This window comes from Hypomesus transpacificus, chromosome 24 (assembly GCF_021917145.1).
Source record: "Hypomesus transpacificus isolate Combined female chromosome 24, fHypTra1, whole genome shotgun sequence".
Classification (NCBI taxonomy): Eukaryota; Metazoa; Chordata; class Actinopteri; order Osmeriformes; family Osmeridae; genus Hypomesus; species Hypomesus transpacificus.
Window position 1 is genome coordinate 295497 of NC_061083.1, and position 21564 is coordinate 317060.

The window sequence follows — 21564 nt, forward strand, 5'->3', positions numbered from 1 at the left end:
GAAGAGTGTGTGTTGTAAAAAGTATTAAGTAACACTTATGACAAGGTCCTACATGTAGATTGTTACTGTGTTGTCCAACTCTGTAAAGGACGGCACACCCACCTGACACAGTGGCTGCTGCCGGGACCTCTGGTGCGGTGGAAGAGCCGAAGAGGCGGGAGATGAAGCCACGTTTCTCGGGGGCAGGAGCAGAAGCAGTGGGGGCGGAAGGTGGAGGGAGGGCAGAAGGTGGAGGGGAGGCGGAGTATTCTGGATGCTTGGGGGACTGTGGTTCGGTGACTGGCAAGGCAGTGATGCTAGCCGTGGCTGGGGGCGGAGGGGAGGGACACGGAGATGGGGACTTCAGGGCCTGGGGAGGGATGGGTGGCTGGGGAGTCCCGGGGCTGGAGCTTCCAGTAGAGGCCCTGCTGGGGGGGACAATGGGGGACTGAGAGCCCGATGAGGGGCTCTGTCCGTTAGCAGGACCTGGAGAACCATAACCTTTGCTGCGGGATTCTATGTTATCCAGGAAACTGTGAAACAAAAAATAAACTGTAATTACTGCTTGGTAATGAGCAAACAATTCAGATTTATTTATTTACACTGACAGAAAAGACAGCTGGTTAGTAGAACAGGTCATAGCTACATATCATAGTTTTGGTCTTCTGTCTCCTGCTGTACAGAGAGCTCCTCCAGAGTGGCATCCATGTCTAGCTGGTTGGTCTCCAGCTGCCTCAGTAGTGTCTCCCTCTGTACACATCAAGCAGCCTGAACGTAACTGGTCTGGTACCCTGGCATTTTTACGTTGAATGCCAAGGTTCATCCTCACAATCACATACTGTACACTCTCTCACAGCCCACTGTGCAGGGCTGCATGTGGCCGGCCAATCTGCTGACCACCCCTGCCCATTTGGAAAAAAAATCTGATCCTGTATCATAGCTGTAGTCTGCTAATAGCAATTAACAACAAGGTTTTCAATCTCGATGACGGGCTACAGAAGAATGAAAAATAAACAAACCTGAAGCTGTAGGAAAGGAATATTGAAAAATCGGTGCAGATATTTCAAGCCAAATCCGTTTTTCATTGACGACTCGGCATAGTGAATGTAAGAGGCGCCAAGGGGTCTGTAAAAGAACACAAATTTCATACGGTTATGCTCTGCATAGGAGCTCAGAGCAGCTTAATGGTGAGGAAAAGCAGGGCATGAAAGCTTCCACCTGTTGAGACCGTCAATAAATTCTCTGATGTCATCGGGCAAGATGACGCGATGCTCGCCCATGTCCCTGTGGTTACCCAGGACACAGACTGGCACATGAGTGGGCACCTTCGGCAGTTCCCTTGAGATGTAATCGAATGTCCTGCAAGGTAAAAAAAATATGATTTAGAAAAAAATTATAGGTGATGTTAATTTTGCGTGGGTGAGATTTGTTTGTAAGTCCATGTCTGCATAAATGTGTGGGGGTGGGTGTGAGAGAGAGTTCAGAGACAAATTGGTGTTAATCCTGTTCATATTGTTCTGTCTTTGAAGCTAAAGAAAAGTGACTTATGGTGACTTATGGCCCCAGACAAGCTTACTGCAACCTAATCACCATGTACCTCCTTTCAGGGGTGGTCACTAGGGGTGCTCCGATCAGGTTTTCTGGGGACGATCACTGGAAGCAGTAGGCCAGTCGGCCGATACCGATCACATAAAACATTATTTATTCATTTTTAACAATGTATATTAACTATTACAATTAACAGATCATAAAGAATAATTTGGTCTTTGGTCCCCCAGTGGCTAGAATATTCGATAATTCTAAACCAAGCCCTGCGTGTTCTTCTCCGCCTTTGACAAAATGAAGACTCAATTGCTCTGTTTGAAAATCTTCCCCTAGTGACGTAGATAGGGGGAAGGTTACCTCCCCTCTCTCTGCTTTGCCCGTCCAGATCATCTGGCCCGCCCATGAGAAACTGAGCTACCACCATGCAAGGGCGAGTGCAATATCGTTTTTTCCTGGAGAGACATCATGGCGAGCAAACAAACGAAGCATAACAGTTGCTCAGTGCTTGGATGTACAAATCAAAACAAAAGAATTTTTTTAGTTCCTTCATCCAAGCTTCTGCACAACCAGTATCTTAATTTGATTTTCGCTGGAATTGCGCCAACATAACTTCATAAAGTTTTGTATGTCTGCGCCAAACATTTCAGCCTCTACTGTTTCCTCAACTTGAGCCAATACAAAACTAGCCTTGCTGAAAAAAAATTCTGGATCATTACTAACTCTCCTTGGTCAAGCAAGTTAACTAACGCTATATAATTTTGTTGCTTTACTGTATATGGTTACCTAGCTTGCTACCCTTAGAATGTGGCTGTAACATTAGCTCTGCAGCTAACAGCTGAGTTACTGTTGCTAATGTAAAGATAGATGGCATCAAGTATGTGTGTGAATACAAACGCTGTAACGCCAGTATTGTACACTTCTTTGTTATTTGGATAACCGATATGCTGTTAGTGTTATGGCACGGGCGATATCCGCCTTTCACCTCATTGAAATTATTTGAGTGTGCACCTTTGCAAACGAGGGTGATCAGATGAAAATTGACAAATTTGAGGCATCTCACAGCAACGGGGCTACGAGCTAGCTGAGTTACTGTCGCTAATGTAAAGGTAGATGGCATCAAGTGTGTGTGTGAATACAAACTCTGTTACGCGAGTGTTGTACACTTCTTTGTTATTTGGATAACCGTTCTGCTGTTGGTGTTATGGCGCGCGATATCCGCCTTTCTCTTCATTGAAATGACTTTGAGTGTGCACCTCTGCAAACCAGGGTGATCAGATGAGAATGGCTAAATTCGAGGCATCTTACAGTAACGGGGGCTACGAGCCATTGCGATACATCCGTTGTAAACATTAGCGCATGTTGCCGCCCCTCTCCTCCTCATTAGCATTTAAAGCTACAGACACCAAAACAGCGCGTTCTGAGGAAAGCTCATTGTGGGATTACTCGTAGTGGCTATAATTCTGCACCATGGCTGAATTTCGGGAAAAAAACTTCAGATACAGTATAAGGGGACCACAAAGGCCTATATAAAAGCATCCAAAAACAGCATTTCATGTCTCCTTTAACAAATATATTAATTATCTTTCCTGTAAGAATGAAAGTACAAACCCGATTCCCAAAAAGTTGGGACACTGTACAAATTGTGAATAAAAACAGAATGCAATAATATGGAAGTTTCAAATTTCAATATTTTATTCAGAATACTACATAGATGACATATCAGGAGGAGACAAGGAGTCAGATGGCTGAGCGGTGAGGGAGTCGGGCTAGTAATCAGAAGTTTGCCGGATCGATTCCCCGCCGTGACACATGACGTTGTGTCCTTGGGCAAGGCACTTCACCCTACTTGCGTTTGGGGTAATTTCCCTGTACTTACTGTAAGTCGCTCTGGATAAGAGCGTCTGCTAAATGACTAAATGTAAATATCAAATGTTTCAACTGAGAAATGTATCATTTTAAGGGAAAATTAAGTTGATTTTACATTTCATGGCATCAACACATCTCACAAAAGCTGGGACAAGGCCGTGTTTACCACTGTGTGGCATCCCCTCTTCTTTTGATAACAGTCTGCAAACGTTTAGGAATAGGAATGTTGTCCCATTCTTGTCTAATTCAGGCTTCTAGTTGCTCAACTGTCTTAGGTCTTCTTTGTTGCATCTTCCTCTTTATGATGCGCCAAATGTCCTGTTGGAAAATGCAAGGTCTTCCCTGAAAGAGACGACGTCTGGATGGGAGCATATGTTGTTCTAGAACTTGGATATACCTTTCAGCTGATTGATGGCGCCTTTCCAGATGTGTAAGCTGCCCATGCCACACGCTCATGCAACCTTATACCATCAGAGATGCAGGCTTCTGAACTGAGCACTGATAACAACCTGGGTTGTCCTTGTCCTCTTTAGTCCAGATGACATGGCGTCCCAGTTTTCCAAAAATAACTTCAAATTTTGATTTGTCTGACTACAGAACAGTTTTCCACTTTGCCACAGTCTATTTTAATGAGCCTTGGCCCAGACAAAACGCCGGCGCTTCTGGATCATGTTTAGATATGGCTTCTTTTTTGACCTATAGTTTTAGCCGGTAACAGCGAATGGCACGGTGGATTGTGTTCACCGACAATGTTTTCTGGAAGTATTCCTGAGCCCATGTTGTGATTTCCATTACAGTAGCATTCCTGTATGTGATGCAGTGCCATCTAAGGGCCCGAAGATCACGGGCATCCAGTATGGTTTTCCGGCCTTGACCCTTACGCACAGAGACTGTTCCAGAGTCTCTGAATCTTTAGATGATATTACACACTCTAGATGATAACTTCAAACTCATTGCAATTTTTCTCTGAGAAACTCCTTTTTGATATTGCTCTACTATTTTTCGCCGCAGCATTGGGGGAATTGGTGATCCTTTGCCCATCTTGACTTCTGAGAGAAATTGACACTCTGAGAGGCTCTTTTTATACCCAATCATGTTGCCAATAGACCTAATAAGTTGTAAATTGGTCCTCCAGCTGTTCATTATATGTACATTTAACTTTTCTGGCCTCTTATTGGCCTGTCCCAACTTTTTTGGAATGTGTAGCTCTCATGAAATCCAAAATGAGCCAATATTTGGCATGACATTTCAAAATGTCACACTGTCAACATTTGATATGTTATATATATTCTATTGTGAATAAAATATAAGTTTATGAGATTTGTAAATTATTGCATTCCTTTTTTATTCACAATTTGTACAGTGTCCCAACTTTTTTGGAATCGGGTTTGAACTCCAAATCAGTTAACGCCTTAAATTTTCTCTGCATTTCAGAGATAAAGGAATAAAGTGCACATCAAGAAAAAAAAATACTTTACTTTATGTCTTTACCTATCTATATGGATAATATCCACTTGTAGAGAGAAAAAAAAGCTTAATTCTTAAGCATCATTGGCAGGTTTTTCTTAATATATATAAGCATCTCTGCATTTTTGATAGCGTGTTCCTATTGTCGTCTACAATATTCCCTGCTGTGCAGAGGTGTATGCTCGTGCTGTTTGTACCAGAGCTGGGAAAGTGGCTTTTAATATCCTCAACAAACAAGCGGCTGTCTGCCCCGTGGAATAACTTGCTCCGATCAGTTTTTGGTGCTGTCCACCTCGTGGTATTTCCTTGACACGCACGTTGCATACAGCTACTTTTTTGTCCTTTTCCGACACCTGAAACGGCCATACTGCTAAGGAAGCCATTTTAGCTGATTGTAGAAAAAGTTTCTTGCAAATAGATTTTAAACCTCTATTGGCGAACACTGATCGGCGGCTGATCGATTGGAGCACCCTTAGTGGTCACTGATCAGTGCAAGGGAGCTAAACTATACTACAGACCACAAACAAAGGCCCAAAACAGTGTGGGATCACTCCTACCATTGTTTAGTGATGTCAAACATCATGATGACTCCGTTGCAGTTCTTGTAAACATCAAGGAACTCTGCGTCCAAGGCCACCTCATCAGACTGCAAGAGGAACAACAGTTGTGAAAACTGTCAAATAGAAATCATCTGAATGTTTGGAGACAGGACATATTTAATTTAAATAGTAAGAACAATGCATTGCTAGATGCATTGTAATGTCTCCTCTACACAATGTTGATACCTGTTGGGGCTCATTCTCCAGTTTTAAATTCTCTCCAAGTTTTTTACCCTTTCCTGTAACACAAATATAAATTAAAGTGCATTTTAATTTGATTTGCATTGCCAAAGCATTATAGCATTTAAAACACTGACCTGTTTTGAAACGTCAAAAAGTGAATAATGAAAGAAATCCAAAACAGGGCATAATAAGGGATATTTCAAACACAGCAGCAACAACACAATGTTGTGGGTAACATACCATACACTATTTATTATACAGAAAGGTTTTCTTATTTATATTATTTTATCGTCCCTGTTGATATCCAGTCAGGCACTTTTTGACAAGCATACTGTATTTATTTACCTTTATTTATTTTTTTGGACAAAAAGCAATCTATGCCAGCCAATCTAATGCTGGGTACACACTAAAATATTTTTTAAATGTGAGAGACCACAAACATGAGGACAAAAAAATCCTAGATTTAACTATTTTGCTCCTATAGTGTGTGGTGTTTGTCCTCGGGGTTCCCCCCATACATCAGGATTTCAGATCGTAAATATTGAATATTTACGATTCGCGATCTCCGACGTTCTTCCAAGCAAGTTCGGTCACTCTTAACACACCTTACACTAAGGGAAAATTTGATAAAATAATCTGTAGATAATTGGGACATTCCCAAAATCAACCCAATTATCTTGTGGCGTGTACCCACCCAGCATTAGGTATGTTTGCATTCAAATACAAAACCACATTTGGGGTAAACCCACTGCACACAAGTCTGATCTCTACAGTCTACAGTGACGCTCACCTACACCTTCAGGAAGAGGATATTTTTGGCCTGAAGCAAGTGCAAGAGAGGAGCAAGAAACAACATTAACAGTGAGAACAAGCCAGACCAAACAAAAATGAGACAAGGATAAATCTCTATATATAACATAAATCTCTAAATATCTCATGGCGTGTATTCTTGGAAAGGTGATGTTGGTCTGAGAAAAGAAATTGTGACACAGTCCAGTCAAAAGGGAACGTTGTCAGCGAGGTCTTTTCTCAGTTTTTACAGATTGTGAAAGTGCAGATTGTAAACTTTCAAATGATGTGTCATACACTGAAATTTGAAAATAGTTGAAGAAGATACGCGCATCTGAATTTTGTTAAACCTGGAAAGCTCTAGCCCAAATAATAGGCTTCAAATATTTTTGACCTTTTCATGCCTTCAGAGGTTTGGTCGTTTTGTGTTAATCATTAGAAGCGTTGAACACCGGCCGCAATAAAATTTGTAAAGATTATCGCACTTAATCCTACATAAGTGTGTTTTATCACCCAGTATTTTAGCACCGACTACATTGCACTGTACCTGGCCCGTTTATGGCTCAAGTTATGTGTTAAGTTGTTGGTGCAAATGACATCTTCCGAAAACTGCCTGAAAGATGTAGCCTATTCATGGTTTACCAGGTCAAACTGAGATTTTTTTTTCCTGTGCAAAATACAATGCCAGAGCCTGTTCATTCTATTTAGTTTGTGAATGTAGGCTAAAACTAACATGTGACAAAAATGTACGCCGAACACAGATGGATGCTTGAAAGTTGACAAAACTACTTGTGAAACATTTTATTTAAGGGTGGGGGGATGGGGTCATACTTTGTACAGACAAACACAGCCTACATACAAAACATTACAGCTAGTACCACCACGCTACCATGAGTAGCCCAGGGGAAAACCAGCTGCACTGTGATGCAAATCACCTCACACATGAACACAACTAAACTTGAAGCTTAGTTAAATAAGAACAAATTATGAGTATTTAGTGATCCTAAACTTGTTATTTATTATATTGAGTTGCTTCTTTTTGTAACATGCAAGAAAATGAAAACTGTAGAAAAAAAATAACTACAACAAAAAAAGAAAAATGGGACCCATTGGGACTCAAAAAATACAGTAAGACAAACAGCTAGTCACATCCATTCAGCTGAAGAAAGTGAGTCACCACACTCACCTTTATCCACCACGTCCCAAACCTCCACCTTGACCACATCATCAGTAGCTGGGAGGGACAGAAGTACTGTTATACTCTGACAGAATTTTCACTCTAGCTCAAACTGAAATATTTCACGTTGATCCCAAAGGCATTGGGATGATTTGATACAAGACAAAAAACAGAAGGCAAATGTTGCCACTGTTTGTTGCCACACATTTAATTAATACATTTAAAGATCTAACTGAAACAAGACTAATGTTGCTATTAAGGGGATATGGATATTTCTACAACTATCAACAACAGGGCACTTAACTACATCTCAATGCTTGTGGAAATCTGAAAAGTTACCTTGATAGGGGCTCACTAAAGTAAATAAAAACAGAAGCAAAGTGTTGTCGAAATGTATACTTGAGACAAACTTGGTTAGCTTGTAAGTAAACAATTCTGAAGTTGATGTAGCCTCAACCAATTCATATTTTGAAACGATATAACAAAATAAGCTTACTTTTGTAGTTCCAGTGAATACTGGTGGCTTGGATTTCCTGAGTTGGTATGTAGTCCTCCAAGAACTTCTTTCCCTGCAATCGATGCCATAAAGTACTTTTGCCAGTATTTCGATCTCCTCTGATAACTATTTTCACTGGGTGGGTGCAAGATGGATAAGTGGGTTACAAAATGCATCCACTTTGTATGTCATAATCAAATTGATTCAGTTAGATGTGAATTGTATTAAATAATCAATTTTATATCTCATTCCTTGTTTCTATGAGTAGGATTCAAAACAAATATCCAATGAGCATATACACTTACTATTATACTGAACCCCTTTTGCAAAGCGTCTCTGTAAACTCTGGTTCATGGACTGCAGGCCAGGGGGAATGTTCTTGTCTTTCAGCTGTCCTGGTTCAGAACCAACTAGCTTCTTCAGAGCTGAAAACATCTTGACAAATCGTCAATAAAACTACCCTTTGAGGGGAAAAGTGTCAAAACTACGAATTAAAGTCCAAGTCTGATGACTGTTGACTAAAAGCAGTCAGTTATAATTTTCAGAATTTTCTACAACGATGCACAGTGATGCGCACTATATTGCATCATATAGATGCATTTCCAGGAATATTTTGTGTGTTTACTGACATAAAACATTTCTTGGAGAATGAAAAAGTGCTCAACTGACATTCTCTCACGAGCAGACCAATCCAACAGCATCCTTAGTGATACTTTCAATCATGATGTCTTTTATCTGTAGAGAAACATAACTTAATATGACATTACTAATGCATTTGGACATTGCACAAAAAACTATATAATGCATATTCCTAGATATAAATCATGATAATCTAGTTAATCTACAGTGGAACATTTAAATCAACTGTCATACTTCCTCAAGTAATCGTGAATAACTGTCAAGATTATTTGGCCAAGATGTAGGCCTAAGTGGTCTAGGTGAATAATCAATAACCAGTAAAATGATCAGTTGACGTCTACGTTTGACCAGCTGACCATTATAAGTAAGTAGGAAAGTATGCTACAGCTAGCGTGGCTTTCCCAGTGATGCTACATCACACAGTTAGCTAGCTGAGGAAGAAACAGCTATCTGGCTAAAATAGTCAGAGTCCAGTACCGACTAGCTTACTTTATTGGCTAGTGCGAACGAACAACAATCCACAGCGTTGAAGGTCGCCTTAAATAAGGCAACCAGCAAGCCACGGAGCTAGAATATAGTTAGTTAGCTACTAGCTTGATAGGCTAGCTAATGTTAGAAAAAGCTGGCTAACTAGTTTTAGCTACTAGGTTCAGCAACATCAGTCATAGCCAACGTTTATCTACTCAAGCTATTTCACTTAAAATACTATGTTTACAGTATATTACACTGTAAAACAAACATACTCACTTGACATATTTCTAAGATCCATGTCTTTTAATCATTGTAAAACCACCTCTTCATCTTCACACAGTAACATTCCTACGCTTGAAACCTCTTGCTTCCTGAATCTGATGCATCTCTCTCTCTCTCTCTCTCTCGCTCTCTCTCTCTCTCGCTCTCTCTCTCTCGCTCTCTCTCTCTCGCTCTCTCTCTCTCGCTCTCTCTCGCGCTCTCTCGCTCTCTCTCTCGCTCTCTCGCTCTCTCGCTCTCTCTCTCTCTCGCTCTCTCTCTCTCTCGCTCTCTCTTTCTCTCTCGCTCTCTCTTTCTCTCTCGCTCTCTCTTTCTCTCTCGCTCTCTCTTTCTCTCTCGCTCTCTCTCTCGACGTCCTCTGTTGGACAGACGTTTGATTGATATACGTAGCCTACTGTCGTTGTACGAATGTAGCACAGGAGTTATGGTCCGGCGATTGGAATATTGTATTTTGTTGATTGAAAACATTACAAAAATAAAATAACATTAAGCTCACCATGCCACTGTATGTAAGCTGTGGTTGTTGTTTTTTGTTTTAGCTCTACTCAACGTTATCTGTGTTGAATATAGACTAGGCTACTGTACCCCAACAGAACGCCCCGTTATTCGTGCATGTTCGGGGAATTCGCTTGCTCTGTTGCTTGAATAATGGCTGCACAGGAGACATCTCCACCATCTTCGTTGGAAGGCAACAAACCAGGGTTCCCCCCAAAAATATTGGCAAACAATCTCGAAGATAAGCATTTGTGTAATTCCTGTCTTAAAATATTGAGAAGGCCTTTGCAAGCCCAATGCGGTCATCGCTATTGTTTATATTGTTTCCATAAAATTGTGAGGTGAGTAAACCACTCTAGCTTGGCATGGTGATGGGTGCATTTGGATTCGCTGCGTATCTTTTGACATTAGTTTATAATTTGTATTCAGTTCTGCTTTAAGCCGAATCTCATTTGACTAGCTTAGTTTGTGACTAACAATATTTCGTTACACCTGGACCTGTTCACTCAACACATAAAATCCTTCATAGCCGAGTAGGATAACATTCATAATAAGTTTTTTTTTTTTTATGAATAAAGACAGTTTTTAGGCCTAATAATACAACTAGCTATACTTGGCTAAATATATGTTGACATAGGCCTAGTTGCTAGCACAATTGGTGACAGCTGAGAGTGAGGCAGGTGTAATACCAGGCACAGGTATGATACTAAGCATGTTAACGGTATATTTCTAGTTCTGGACCACAGGAATGCAATTCTTGCTTAAAGGAAGACTTGTTTGAGGATACAACATCCATACTCAAGCAAGGCGGTGTAAGTAGCTGAATTGGGGACTGATCAGAGAGAAACTGATTGATTCAACTCCTTATTTTACAGTCACTAAAAATATCTGGCTACATAGTCTTCTTCATGGTTCTTTAGGCTTTTCCAGATAATGCAGCTCGCAGAGAAGTAGAGGCCCTGTCAGCTGTTTGTCCAAACGAGGGATGCACTTGGACAGGCAACATTAAAGAATATGAGGTACGTTGTTGTGTCTTTTAATCCCGCTTGCTACAATGTAACTATAACTACTCTAACTTTTTTCTTAGATAGCGTGTACGAGGGCATATTATGGCCATTGTTGCTAATAAGTGGGGAACTGTCTGTATATATATATTCAAAAAATATATATTTTAAAAGTAATTTATTCAAAGTGTATTTTATCAATTCGTTATAAACCCCTTCAATCCTGCCTATTCAGTTGTGTTAGAATGTGAAGAGTTAAATGAAAAAAATCAGAATTTTGCTGCCTCCTTGTAGGGAGGAAAATGCTATGCAGCACTGTGATTGGTGGTCCAGCTATGAATTTACAGAGGGCCGATTAATAGTAATTCAATGAAAGACTAATTTCCATTGACAGTAAAATTGACCAATCATATCTTCCCTCTATATGGGTGGGCTTTGTTATCGCTAACTTTATGTTGTTCCCCACTTTCCCGCTGTGGGGAACTCGATCACAAGCCAATAAACTAGCGAACGTACTGATTTCAATCCGGCCGCCACTGCCACTGTTTTGTAGCCCTAGCCTAGCCTATGTTATGGTGTTGTGCAGAATGACCAGTCAATCTGTAGGCTAAATGTACCAACACAATGTCATGCACAATTACCGTAAATAGTGCCGCAAGGACTGGCTCAAATAGTGCGTAATGACCAACACAATTTCAAGTAGGCCTAATGCTGTGTACGCGCTGTATCAGGTTTTTTTCCAACGACTAGTTGGGGTCAGAGGTCCAAGGTTTAAGAGTCACGGTTCGCTACTAATATACATAGATATATATCTCTCTCTCTATATATATGTATCTATATAGCTATCTATCTATGTATCTATATTAGGGCTGTCAAAGTTAACGCGTTAATAACAGTGCATTTTTGACCCTGGGATTTGGGGTAACATTTTAACAAATTAAATAGTTTGCGATTAATCATGTGAAATAATGCGATTAATCGCGCTTAAATATTTTAATCGCGTTAATAACGCGTTAACGCGATCTCACTTTAACGCAACACATTTTTTTTTGGCCTTTAACGCAGGTTTCTTTTTGACCCTGGGAATCGCCTGTCGTCACATGACTTTGACTACCGACGGTAGCTGAATGATGGAGAAATGGCTTTTAGATGGGAAGTACCATTTCAATAAGCTGCGAGACGGCTCGGTTGACAAAGCTAAGGCTGTGTGTACTGATTGTCAGGCTGAGTTTAGTTATCACCAGAATACTTCCAGCCTAAACTATAGATGCAAGCAAAGCACACAGCTAGCAGCAGCAGCGTTAGCACTGTAGCAGTAGCAGCAGCAGCGTTCGTTCCTGTAACAAATGGCAGACAACACTTGCAAAAGAAGCGAGCACCTGACTGAGTTCAAAAAAATAGGAACGGTCTTGTTCAATAATAAGGTCAATCTGTGGTTGCTTAAGTATCTGAAGTATGTTTGAGTGAGATTTGAATATTATGGAGCAGGATATCGTAGTAGGCTATGAGACAACATGTCTTAAATGTATTTTATTTTCCAGAAATCACATTTTGTATATGTTTATTATAGCTACAGCAGTATAGTCTGTGAGTGAATAAAACTCCCTCACAATTTAAGTTGTGTTCCATTTGAACTTCTTATATGGACATGATCATCCATCCGGCCTATTTGAAGTTTTTAAGTACACCCTTTTAATGTTTTGATTTTTAAAATCATTTATTGGGGTAACATTTGAACAGATTAAATGGTTTAATCATGTGAAATAATGCGATTAATCGCAATTAAATATTTTAATTGCTTGACAGCCCTAATATATGTATATATATATATATATATATATATATATATATAGACGTGTATATGTATATGTGTATGTATATATATATCAGTGTTTCCCCTATGTTGATTTTTCCGTGGCGGCCTGCCACGGTTAAACCTTTGCCGCCACGGTATCAGAAATAGGGCTGTACCAAATGTTAGGCCGTCTATCAGCCGTGATTGTTAGAGCGCATGTCAGAGAATATCACATACACGCGCTTCACAGCACAGTTGAGATTGCACGTGTGCGTACTTGAGAACTGTAAATCGTATAACTTATGTTGTCAGTTCATTTAAGCCTGTTATTGTATTAGTCTATAGTTCTTTCAAATGTAAATTAAGGTAACTGGTGATTTTCGTTGTTTGTATTCTTCCCCTGCTAGCGAAATTGCACGTCTGTTGATTCGATAGCGATTGCTGCCCTTGCTCACGTTTCGTATTTTAGGTGCATTATTATGCTTAAGTAGCTTAGTTTTAATGAATAAATAGTGGGTATATTTTTATTATTTGCTACAGAATGCTTAGCCTATCAAGATCAAATGAAGCAGACAGTGTACATGCTTCCGAGTGGCCTACCTTAATCTATAGGCTAGGCCACGGCATTTACAATAAGTTGTTACGTCAATTATTAATTGGCAGCATTTATGCCATTTAGAACATACTGTAAGGTGTCTTTAAGTATGCTAATTTAAGACCTGACCTGCCCCCACTGCTAAAAAAAATCCTAAGGGAAACACTGTACCATAAACAATTTCACCTTGGTATGTCAAAATATGATTGAATTAGAGCTGTTTCAACCTTGGCTGAATCTAACAATGCTTACCACAGGAGAAACAGCTTACTTTTTTGTACAGTAACTGAACATGACAATATTCAACCCTGAGAATAGCTCAACAAACTGGAATGGCAACCTGCAAAGTATAAGGTCGTAGGTTCAAATCCAGCCACACTTTGAGTCTGTCTTAAATTTGAATGTTTGTTTAGTTAAACAGGATGACATCGTTCTGAAGTACCATGCGCAATTTCATGCAATGTCACCTTGAAATGTCAACTGTTTCTTAACCTTTGTCCCAAAGCTGACCAAAAACTAATACTCATATCACGCAGTCGGAGCACAGCTAGATAATCAGCGTCAGCACCCTTGGGTACCCAGCATGCAGTGCGACATGTCAAAAAACGCAAAAACTTGTGGAAAAAAGATTGGTTACAAAAGCCATGCCAGGGATTTCAGTTGTTGTGTTCGTTCATTTAGATGTTTGTAATATTATTGTTGGTTAGTTAACATAATCGTGTTGGTCACCCTGACCTGTGCATGTTGTGTAGTTTAATCTGACCAGAGAGTCGGGTGCTGTACTGTCACAGGCAATTCCCAGTTGCCTACATGACTATTGTTAGTTATGCATTGACTGAGAGTCTGGAAAGAGATCAACTCAAGAAGAGTTTCAATATCCTATGGAAAGTTAATAATGAGCACTTATTATAGCCCTTATCATAAAATCTCAGTGGTTGGTGTGTAGCAGAGAGGCTAGAGACACTGACTTGTAACCTTATGCTCATGAGTTCAAATCCCTGTTCAGCCTATTGTTGTTGGCCAAACATGAAGTCGTTTTGCTCTCTTGTTGTCCAAGTCTCGCTCTTCTACAGTGCACATGTTTATAATATTTAGCCATTTTGCGGAGGAACCCGCATCGCTGCTTGCAGCTATATTTTAAACAGTTGTAATCGCTGCGAAATATTCTATTTTAGTTAATCTTATTTTTATTTTTACTGTTGCTTGCTTTTTCTACAGGTACACTTGCACTTAGAGATTCATGTCGTTTAACTGTAACTTGCTTAACTACATGCTCTTATGGTTCTTCCCTTTGGCACTTATTTTTTGGTTGTTCACAATGTGTGCTTCTTGTTTTGGCTACCCGCAATGCTTTGGGGCTATCTTGTTGTTATTATCTGTGGGGCTATCTTGTTGTTATTATCTGTGACCTATGTACTTTTTAAAGCTCTCTCTTGGAAGTTGCTTTGGATAAAAGCGTCTGCTAAATGAATAAATGTAAATGTTTATGGGTCAAATGATGGCTCTGACTGTTTGGATTGTTTTATTTGACCTTTTTCTGTCTCTTCAAATTAAAACACTTAAAAGTTACCCAATGCTGGCTATTGAACTTGTTCTTTACTTGGCTAGCCTATTACAATGGCCTACATTGTTATATGTTGTCCCATTTACAACACTGGGAATCCGAATTTGATAATCTTGAAAAGTTTTTTTTGTAAAATGGATTACCTTATCCTGGATAGATAAAAATGGGATTTAAAAATCCAGATAATTCAATCTAGATTAAATTTTTTGAACATCTGGCTCTGGGGTAGCCTACTTGCTATCGGATTTGTATGTTGTATGGCATTTTGCGCCTTAACGACCTTCCAAGTAGTGACCGGTAGCTAAAGTAGGATTGGTCAAAGCCGTTTTGGGGCGTGGCTTTCGCGATAGGTCAATTCCGTTAAGCAATGGGATTCAAACATGAGTGATACACTTCTGGAGTTTGAATTAATTGGTGGTTGATTTTTCTGGAATATGGTCAAATAGCTATTCCTGGGGATATTGAGTAGGGATGCACGATAATATCTGCACGTCATCGGTAACGGCAGATAAAAGCTTCAAAACTTAATTATCGGCATCTGCAGATCTGAAACTCTCTGCCTATGTACCTGGCCGATAAGGTGACGCGCAAATTATGCGCACGCGAAGCAAATGTTTAATTAAGCAATAAGCCTGCACGTTGTGCCTAACAACTCCCCTTACCTGTTCTAAAATCAGCGCAAAACACGGACTTGTGGGCCTTTTTGCTTTTCTAAAACTGTTACAACAAATATTTGATATGGTTTCATAAATAAAGACAATCAAATTTAAGGAACAAAATAATTTAATAATAAACCGTCATTCTTCCGCCACTACAAAGTATAATTCCTACATAAATCTTTGCCACGTAACAGATTGAAAACAGTGGACGGCCCATATCGTCTTTATAGTGCCGGCTTCATTCCTTGCCTTTGCTAACGCTTCGGTTTCAGCCTCTGTCTTCTCTGCATGCCTGGTCTTTTTAAACTCTTTCTCCTCCATTCTGTTAATAGTCTCCCACCACTCGTCAAACGTCAGCCCACCCAGCAAATCAAAATTCACAACAAATGTTGCCATTCTCTTTACAACTAGGTTGCTGTCTACCGTTTAACTTTGTAACGTCTTTTTTAATTTGAAATATTCGATGCGCAGTAATATGGAATGTTATGTTATGAGGACAACTTGAAAGGTTATGCTGGATTTTACAACGGCATGGAACGCGATATAGCCATGATCAGAATCAAGGATTAGAACAATCAGTTTTAGAAGTTACTATGAGCACCAACAACATGATTCAACATGTCGGCTGTGTGGCAGGACTTCACAGTATCAAAGGATGATGACAAAATGGCTATTTGCGGAGTTTGTAGAGTGTCACTGATGCGATACGTTTTAAGTTTACAGTTACAGCTGCATTTCTGTGCATATGTGTCAAGAATGTGTCATTGTCAACAACACAGTTTTAAGGAAACTGTAGTTGTCCAAGTTCAAGTATGAAAATTGTGACGTGAAAATATAAATAAATCTGCCATATTTAAAATAGTTTTCATGAGTGAATGTCTATTTCGAAAATTATACAAATCAAGTTTTTAATGTCCCGTATCTACAGCAACTACACCATCATAATAACAGATTAATTGTAGTACAGGAGAGACTTTTCAATAATTAAAAAGCAGAGGTGTATATATCGGTATCGGCATCGGCAATCGGCCAAAATGAGCTTGTAAATATCGGCATATCGAATATCGGCTCAAATTCAATATTGTGCATCCCTAATATTGAGGAATTACCTAATCTAAATGTCCGCAAAATGAAACAGAAAAATGATCTCTCTTTTTTCTTCTTTATTATGGCATAAATGTGGGTCTGGCACAACTACTTTGATCATTTAAAAATACAATATTTTTTGATAATGTTCTCCTTACATAATGATGCAATTCTAATGATGTTAAACACTATTGATTTATGCTAAAACCGAAGTTCAATTTAAGTTATTAATATAAATACAATACATCCTCTGACCAGCATGGACGATAACACCTGCATGAGAGGAGAGGAGAGAGGTCTGCAGTCTCTTGGAGACTCAGGCAGTTGTTCTCTTTATTCCGTCCATGACAGCAATATGTTTCTTTTCTTGGATATAACGCTAACATAATAGAATACAACATGTAAAAAATGATGGTGTGTCAAATACCGCCTATTTGATTGGCACATTTACATTTAGCAGACGCTCTTATCCAGAGCGACTTACAGTAAGTACAGGGGGATTCCCCCCGAGGCAAGTAGGGTGAAGTGCCTTGCCCAAGGACACAACATCATGTGGCAGGCAAGAAATCGATCCGGCAACCCTCTGATTACTTGCCCGAATCCCTCACCGCTCAGCCATCTGACTCCCCGCACATGTCATTAACATATTGGGATGAATAAATACAGAAATAAATGAATGAATATATAAATATTGGTTGTAAAGGGTATTTATCTATAATTGTTTAATATTTACTAACTCATAAATCAATACATTTCATTACTTAGGTTTTAATTGATGCATGTATTCTTTTTATTTATGCATTGATGTCAACATTTATTAATTCATTCATTTCTCAATATGGCAGGTTTGGTCCTCCATACTATGGCTCATGAACAATGTGTGTGATTGTATCTTCTGTAGCTGAACCATGAGGGCAAGTGTGACTTCATGATCATCCTCTGTCACTCATGTAAAGAGCTCATGAGGTCTAATGAACTGGAGCGCCACAATGACCGCGAATGTCCAGAGAGGACTCTCAACTGCAAGTACTGCAAGGAACCTTTTCATTTCAAAAACATAAAGGTAAAAGGAAGCTACGGCGCATTGTTTTATATTTTGTATGAAGTGGATTTTGTCATATCATATAGACTGATTTAGATGTGTTTTCTAGGCTCATGATGAAATGTGTCCAAAGTACCCCATGATTTGTGAAGGCTGCGCAAAGAAAAAGATACCCAGAGAAAAGGCAAGCATGCAATGATACAATGATCTTGACTGAAACATTCATTATACAGGATTGACATATAACTGTTAGCATTTGTTGCTTGTTCACTAGTCATCGTTTAATTTTCTTGTAGTACATGGACCATATTAAGTTCTGCAGTAAATTCAGAGCACCTTGCAGATTTCATGTTGTTGGCTGCGATATGTCTGTAAGTTACTTTTTAAAATCATCATTATTATTATCATTAACCATGCTGTAGATGCCATCCACATTACTACACAGTGACATTGAATAATGTAACCAAATGTTTAATGTTTTTTAACATTTAGTTTAAAAACGAAATGTTGTTTGTCCTTTTCCCAAGGTGGAAAAGGAGAAGATCCACGACCACGAACGTGCATGTTCTTACGAACACTTGAACATGCTCTTGCACTTCATCATGGGCATCAAGGTTAGCCTGGAGAGCTTGCAGCCTCAGACCCTAGAGGTGGCCAGTCACAAGCTGCATGAGCTGCACGAGTCTCTAAGGGAACTTGAGTCCAAGCTGGGTGAGCTGAGTGGGGGCAACCCTGTGCAGGGAGCCTGCGCCCCTGCCCTGGGCACCTCATTTACTCCGCTGCCTAGCGCTGTGGGTGCAGCACTGGAGTTACAGCTCCACAGTGAGAAGACCAAGGTGGCAGAGCTCAGCCAGAGGTGTCAGGAGTTGGAGCTGAAAGTGGGCACCTTTGAGAACATTGTGTGCGTCCTCGACCGAGAGATGGAGCGCTCCTGCACCAACATGGAGGCCTACAATCGTCAACATCGCTTGGACCAGGACATGATCGAGATCCTCAACAACAAGGTGATCACTCATCATCAGTGATATGAAATCATTTTAGCTACACGTTCACCAACATACACTAAATATACTATGGGAAACTGTTTTCAGTTGTGTTACAGCAAACAACGTCTGTTTCAGGTGTGTCAGCTGGAGAGAACGGTAGGCTTGAGGGACCTGTCCATCGTGGAGATGGAGGGGAAGATAAGGGAGATGTCTGCAGCCACTTTTGATGGTATCTTTGTCTGGAAGATCTCTGACTTCACTAAGAAGAGACAAGATGCTGTGGCTGGACGGGCCCCGGCAATGTTCTCTCCAGGTAACACAGACACCCCCGTCATGATTATGTTCCTTGTTATGCTTTAGATCAGGGGTCCCCAAACTACCGCCCGCGTGCCGGATACGGCCCGCCAACGCATTTGGACCGGCCCTCTGAACAATGCCAGTCTTAAAAAAATAGATATATATATTTTATTAAGCAGATGTTTTGATTTCAATAGCAATGAATATGAAAAAGTTATTTACAATATTAATAATGCTCTTTTAATAGGCTGTGATATGTACAAATGTACGGTGCATAACATAGTAATAAACTAATCTAGCATAATAAATACTAGTGCTGTCAGTTTAACGCGTTATTAACGGTGTTAACGCACACCCATTTTAACGACGTCAATTTATTGCGCGATTAACGTTCTTTTTGGCCCAGCAATTGTTGTAGTCTTTTTCACATTTTTCTACTGACGTTAGAAAAACGACAACACCACACTGGATCTAGCTACACCGGAAACAAAACAACAGGCACGCCGCACACACTTGTTTGGGCTTGCGAGCCGGCTAAAGAGTATTGGCTAACTTTACGCTTTGAGTAGATGGCGAGCGCGAGACGCCGAAATGGATGCCAATAAGATTCTGAATGCAAAGTTTACTATTAAAAAGTTGCCAAATGGTCCCATTGACAATAGCAAAGTGATCTGTGTGTTTTGTCGTTGTGAACTGAGCTATCATCGCAGCACGTCCAGTCTGAAATACCACTTGATGGCAAAGCACACAGCTGATGCGAATTCTCCGCCCCCTCATCAAAGCCAGGCGATTGCAATGTTATTTTCAATAAAAAAAAACTTTTGCACCAAGCAATCCGATCCACTTTTCCATGTTGATAAAAGCATTAAAATGAAGGAAAAAAAATGGACAAAAATAAATCAAGGGACATTTAGAATAGACAAAAATGTGAGTTAACTATGACACTAATGGAATTAATCGCGATTAAATATTTTAATCGTTTGACAGCACTAATAAATACATTTAAAATCATAATAAAATCTCCACAATAATACTGGTAGTTACTCCGGCCCAAGTAGTTTTCTGTTCCGACCCGGCCCCACATTAAAGAAAAGAAAATTATCTGGCCCTCGCAGACAAAAGTTTGGGGACCCCGGATTTAGATCTTCATGACCATGTCATAAAGTTGATAAACAAACACGTTTCAGCGTTCTACACCAGTAAGTATGGCTACAAGATGTGTCTGCGCATATACCTGAATGGAGATGGGACAGGCCGAAGTAGTCACTTATCTCTGTTCTTTGTGGTGATGAGGGGACACAGTGATGCTCTCCTCAAGTGGCCCTTCAACCAGAAGGTGAGGCTAACCTAGTACACCATAGTCAGCTCGGAATTCTCTATTGTTCATCAAAAGTTTATACGGCTCCTTATTAGCTAACTGGACGTTTATTCAGATAAGATTGAGGTCAACATGTTCTGATGACCGGATCTGGTTTTGTGTCAAGGTAACCCTTATGCTACTGGACCAGAACAACCGAGAACACATCATTGATGCCTTCAGGCCCGATATCTCCTCGTCCTCCTTCCAGAGGCCAGTCAGTGACATGAACATTGCCAGTGGCTGCCCACTTTTCTGCCCACTCTCCAAACTGGACTCCAAAAACGTGTACATCCGTGATGACACCATATTCATTAAGGCTATTGTAGACCTTACTGGGCTGTAATTGGAATTTTAGCTGTCACTATCAATCAGTGTGGTGTAAGATTTTCAGCTTTTTTAGCTATGCCCTGCCATTCTAGGTATTTTATTGAGGTGTGGATTGTCATAAGAGAACACCACAAACAGCACTGAACACTAATCTTAATATGACTAATGGTGTGTTTCTTAGGAAATGTGAACTAGCTAAGTGTGGTGTTTTTCCTCAAGTTTGTTGGATAACTGTTTGCTGTGGTAATTATGCTACTTTATCAACTACTGGCACTTTACCTTTTTAAATATTAAACAGAGCTGTAATTATCTCATTATCCTGGTGCTAGGTGCTTGTGTGTAGCTAACATGTTTGGTGCTTGATAACTAGTGAACCTTTCAGTTGTTTTTATGCACCTCACATAGACTTATGTGAGTCCCAACAATATCGGTCAGTGCCCATAAGTTTGCGTTTTGGCTATTGGGCAGCTTGGCTCACTATCCCAGTATCGTCAAGAGTAGATATTTACTTTTTTTATAAAGCTTGTGAATTTTCTAAACATCATTGTGCCTCTGATCTCAAGTCCTGTGTTCATGATTGGTAAATATTTGTAGTAGTGGACATTGCTTGAATTCCATGAATTCTGCAGTGCAGTATTTGAGTTTTTTTATGTGTGCTTTCTTGAGCTTTTTTGCTGAATTAGCTTGCATGTTGGATCTGTGGAAGATAAACTGTAGTTTGTGCACATTCAGGGTTGTCTAACAACCTAAACAGTAGCACCAGCAGTTGAAATGTAAATCCCAGGGCCCAGGCTAAGATTGTTGACATCAAGACTAACGGTAATGTTAGTCGTTTCTGACAGGAGGGGCTTTAGTGCATGAGAA

The 21564-nt window shown here is 40.0% G+C and overlaps 2 protein-coding genes across 3 annotated transcripts in view; one reads left to right on the plus strand and one right to left on the minus strand.

The window, feature by feature from the left end:
- The window catches only part of LOC124486481 (rab-like protein 6), a 32858-nt gene extending 23198 nt beyond the window's left edge, over positions 1-9660 (minus strand). The window contains exons 1-11 of one of the 2 annotated variants that reach the window (XM_047048099.1): positions 9488-9660; positions 8771-8836; positions 8407-8536; positions 8102-8236; positions 7615-7662; positions 5643-5695; positions 5415-5503; positions 1198-1338; positions 999-1104; positions 626-729; positions 103-512 (exon numbers count right to left, since the gene is read on the minus strand). In XM_047048099.1, the coding sequence (XP_046904055.1) occupies positions 103-512; positions 626-729; positions 999-1104; positions 1198-1338; positions 5415-5503; positions 5643-5695; positions 7615-7662; positions 8102-8236; positions 8407-8536 (1216 nt within the window). In that variant the 5' untranslated portion in view covers positions 8771-8836; positions 9488-9660. Of the gene's footprint in view, positions 1-102; positions 513-625; positions 730-998; positions 1105-1197; positions 1339-5414; positions 5504-5642; positions 5696-7614; positions 7663-8101; positions 8237-8406; positions 8563-8770; positions 8837-9487 lie in introns of both variants that reach the window. The other variant, XM_047048100.1, reaches the window with a different exon arrangement.
- A 478-nt stretch (positions 9661-10138) lies between these two features.
- On the plus strand, positions 10139-20716 carry traf2a (Tnf receptor-associated factor 2a). Its single transcript, XM_047048455.1, has 11 exons — positions 10139-10326; positions 10719-10797; positions 10906-11004; positions 17590-17751; positions 17840-17914; positions 18027-18101; positions 18258-18344; positions 18540-18734; positions 18852-19029; positions 20201-20349; positions 20498-20716. Exons 1-11 carry the CDS (start codon positions 10139-10141, stop codon positions 20714-20716), a joined length of 1506 nt encoding a protein of 501 aa, XP_046904411.1.
- The last annotated feature ends 848 nt before the right edge of the window (positions 20717-21564 follow it).

Bases quoted from the DNA above. Each gene is read 5' to 3' on its own strand.
- traf2a (XM_047048455.1), top strand. From the start codon at position 10,139: ATGGCTGCACAGGAGACATCTCCACCATCTTCGTTGGAAGGCAACAAA. The intron at 19,030-20,200 runs GTAACACAGACA...AACACGTTTCAG, and splicing joins CCCGGCAATGTTCTCTCCAG to CGTTCTACACCAGTAAGTAT. The intron at 20,350-20,497 runs GTGAGGCTAACC...TTTTGTGTCAAG, and splicing joins AGTGGCCCTTCAACCAGAAG to GTAACCCTTATGCTACTGGA.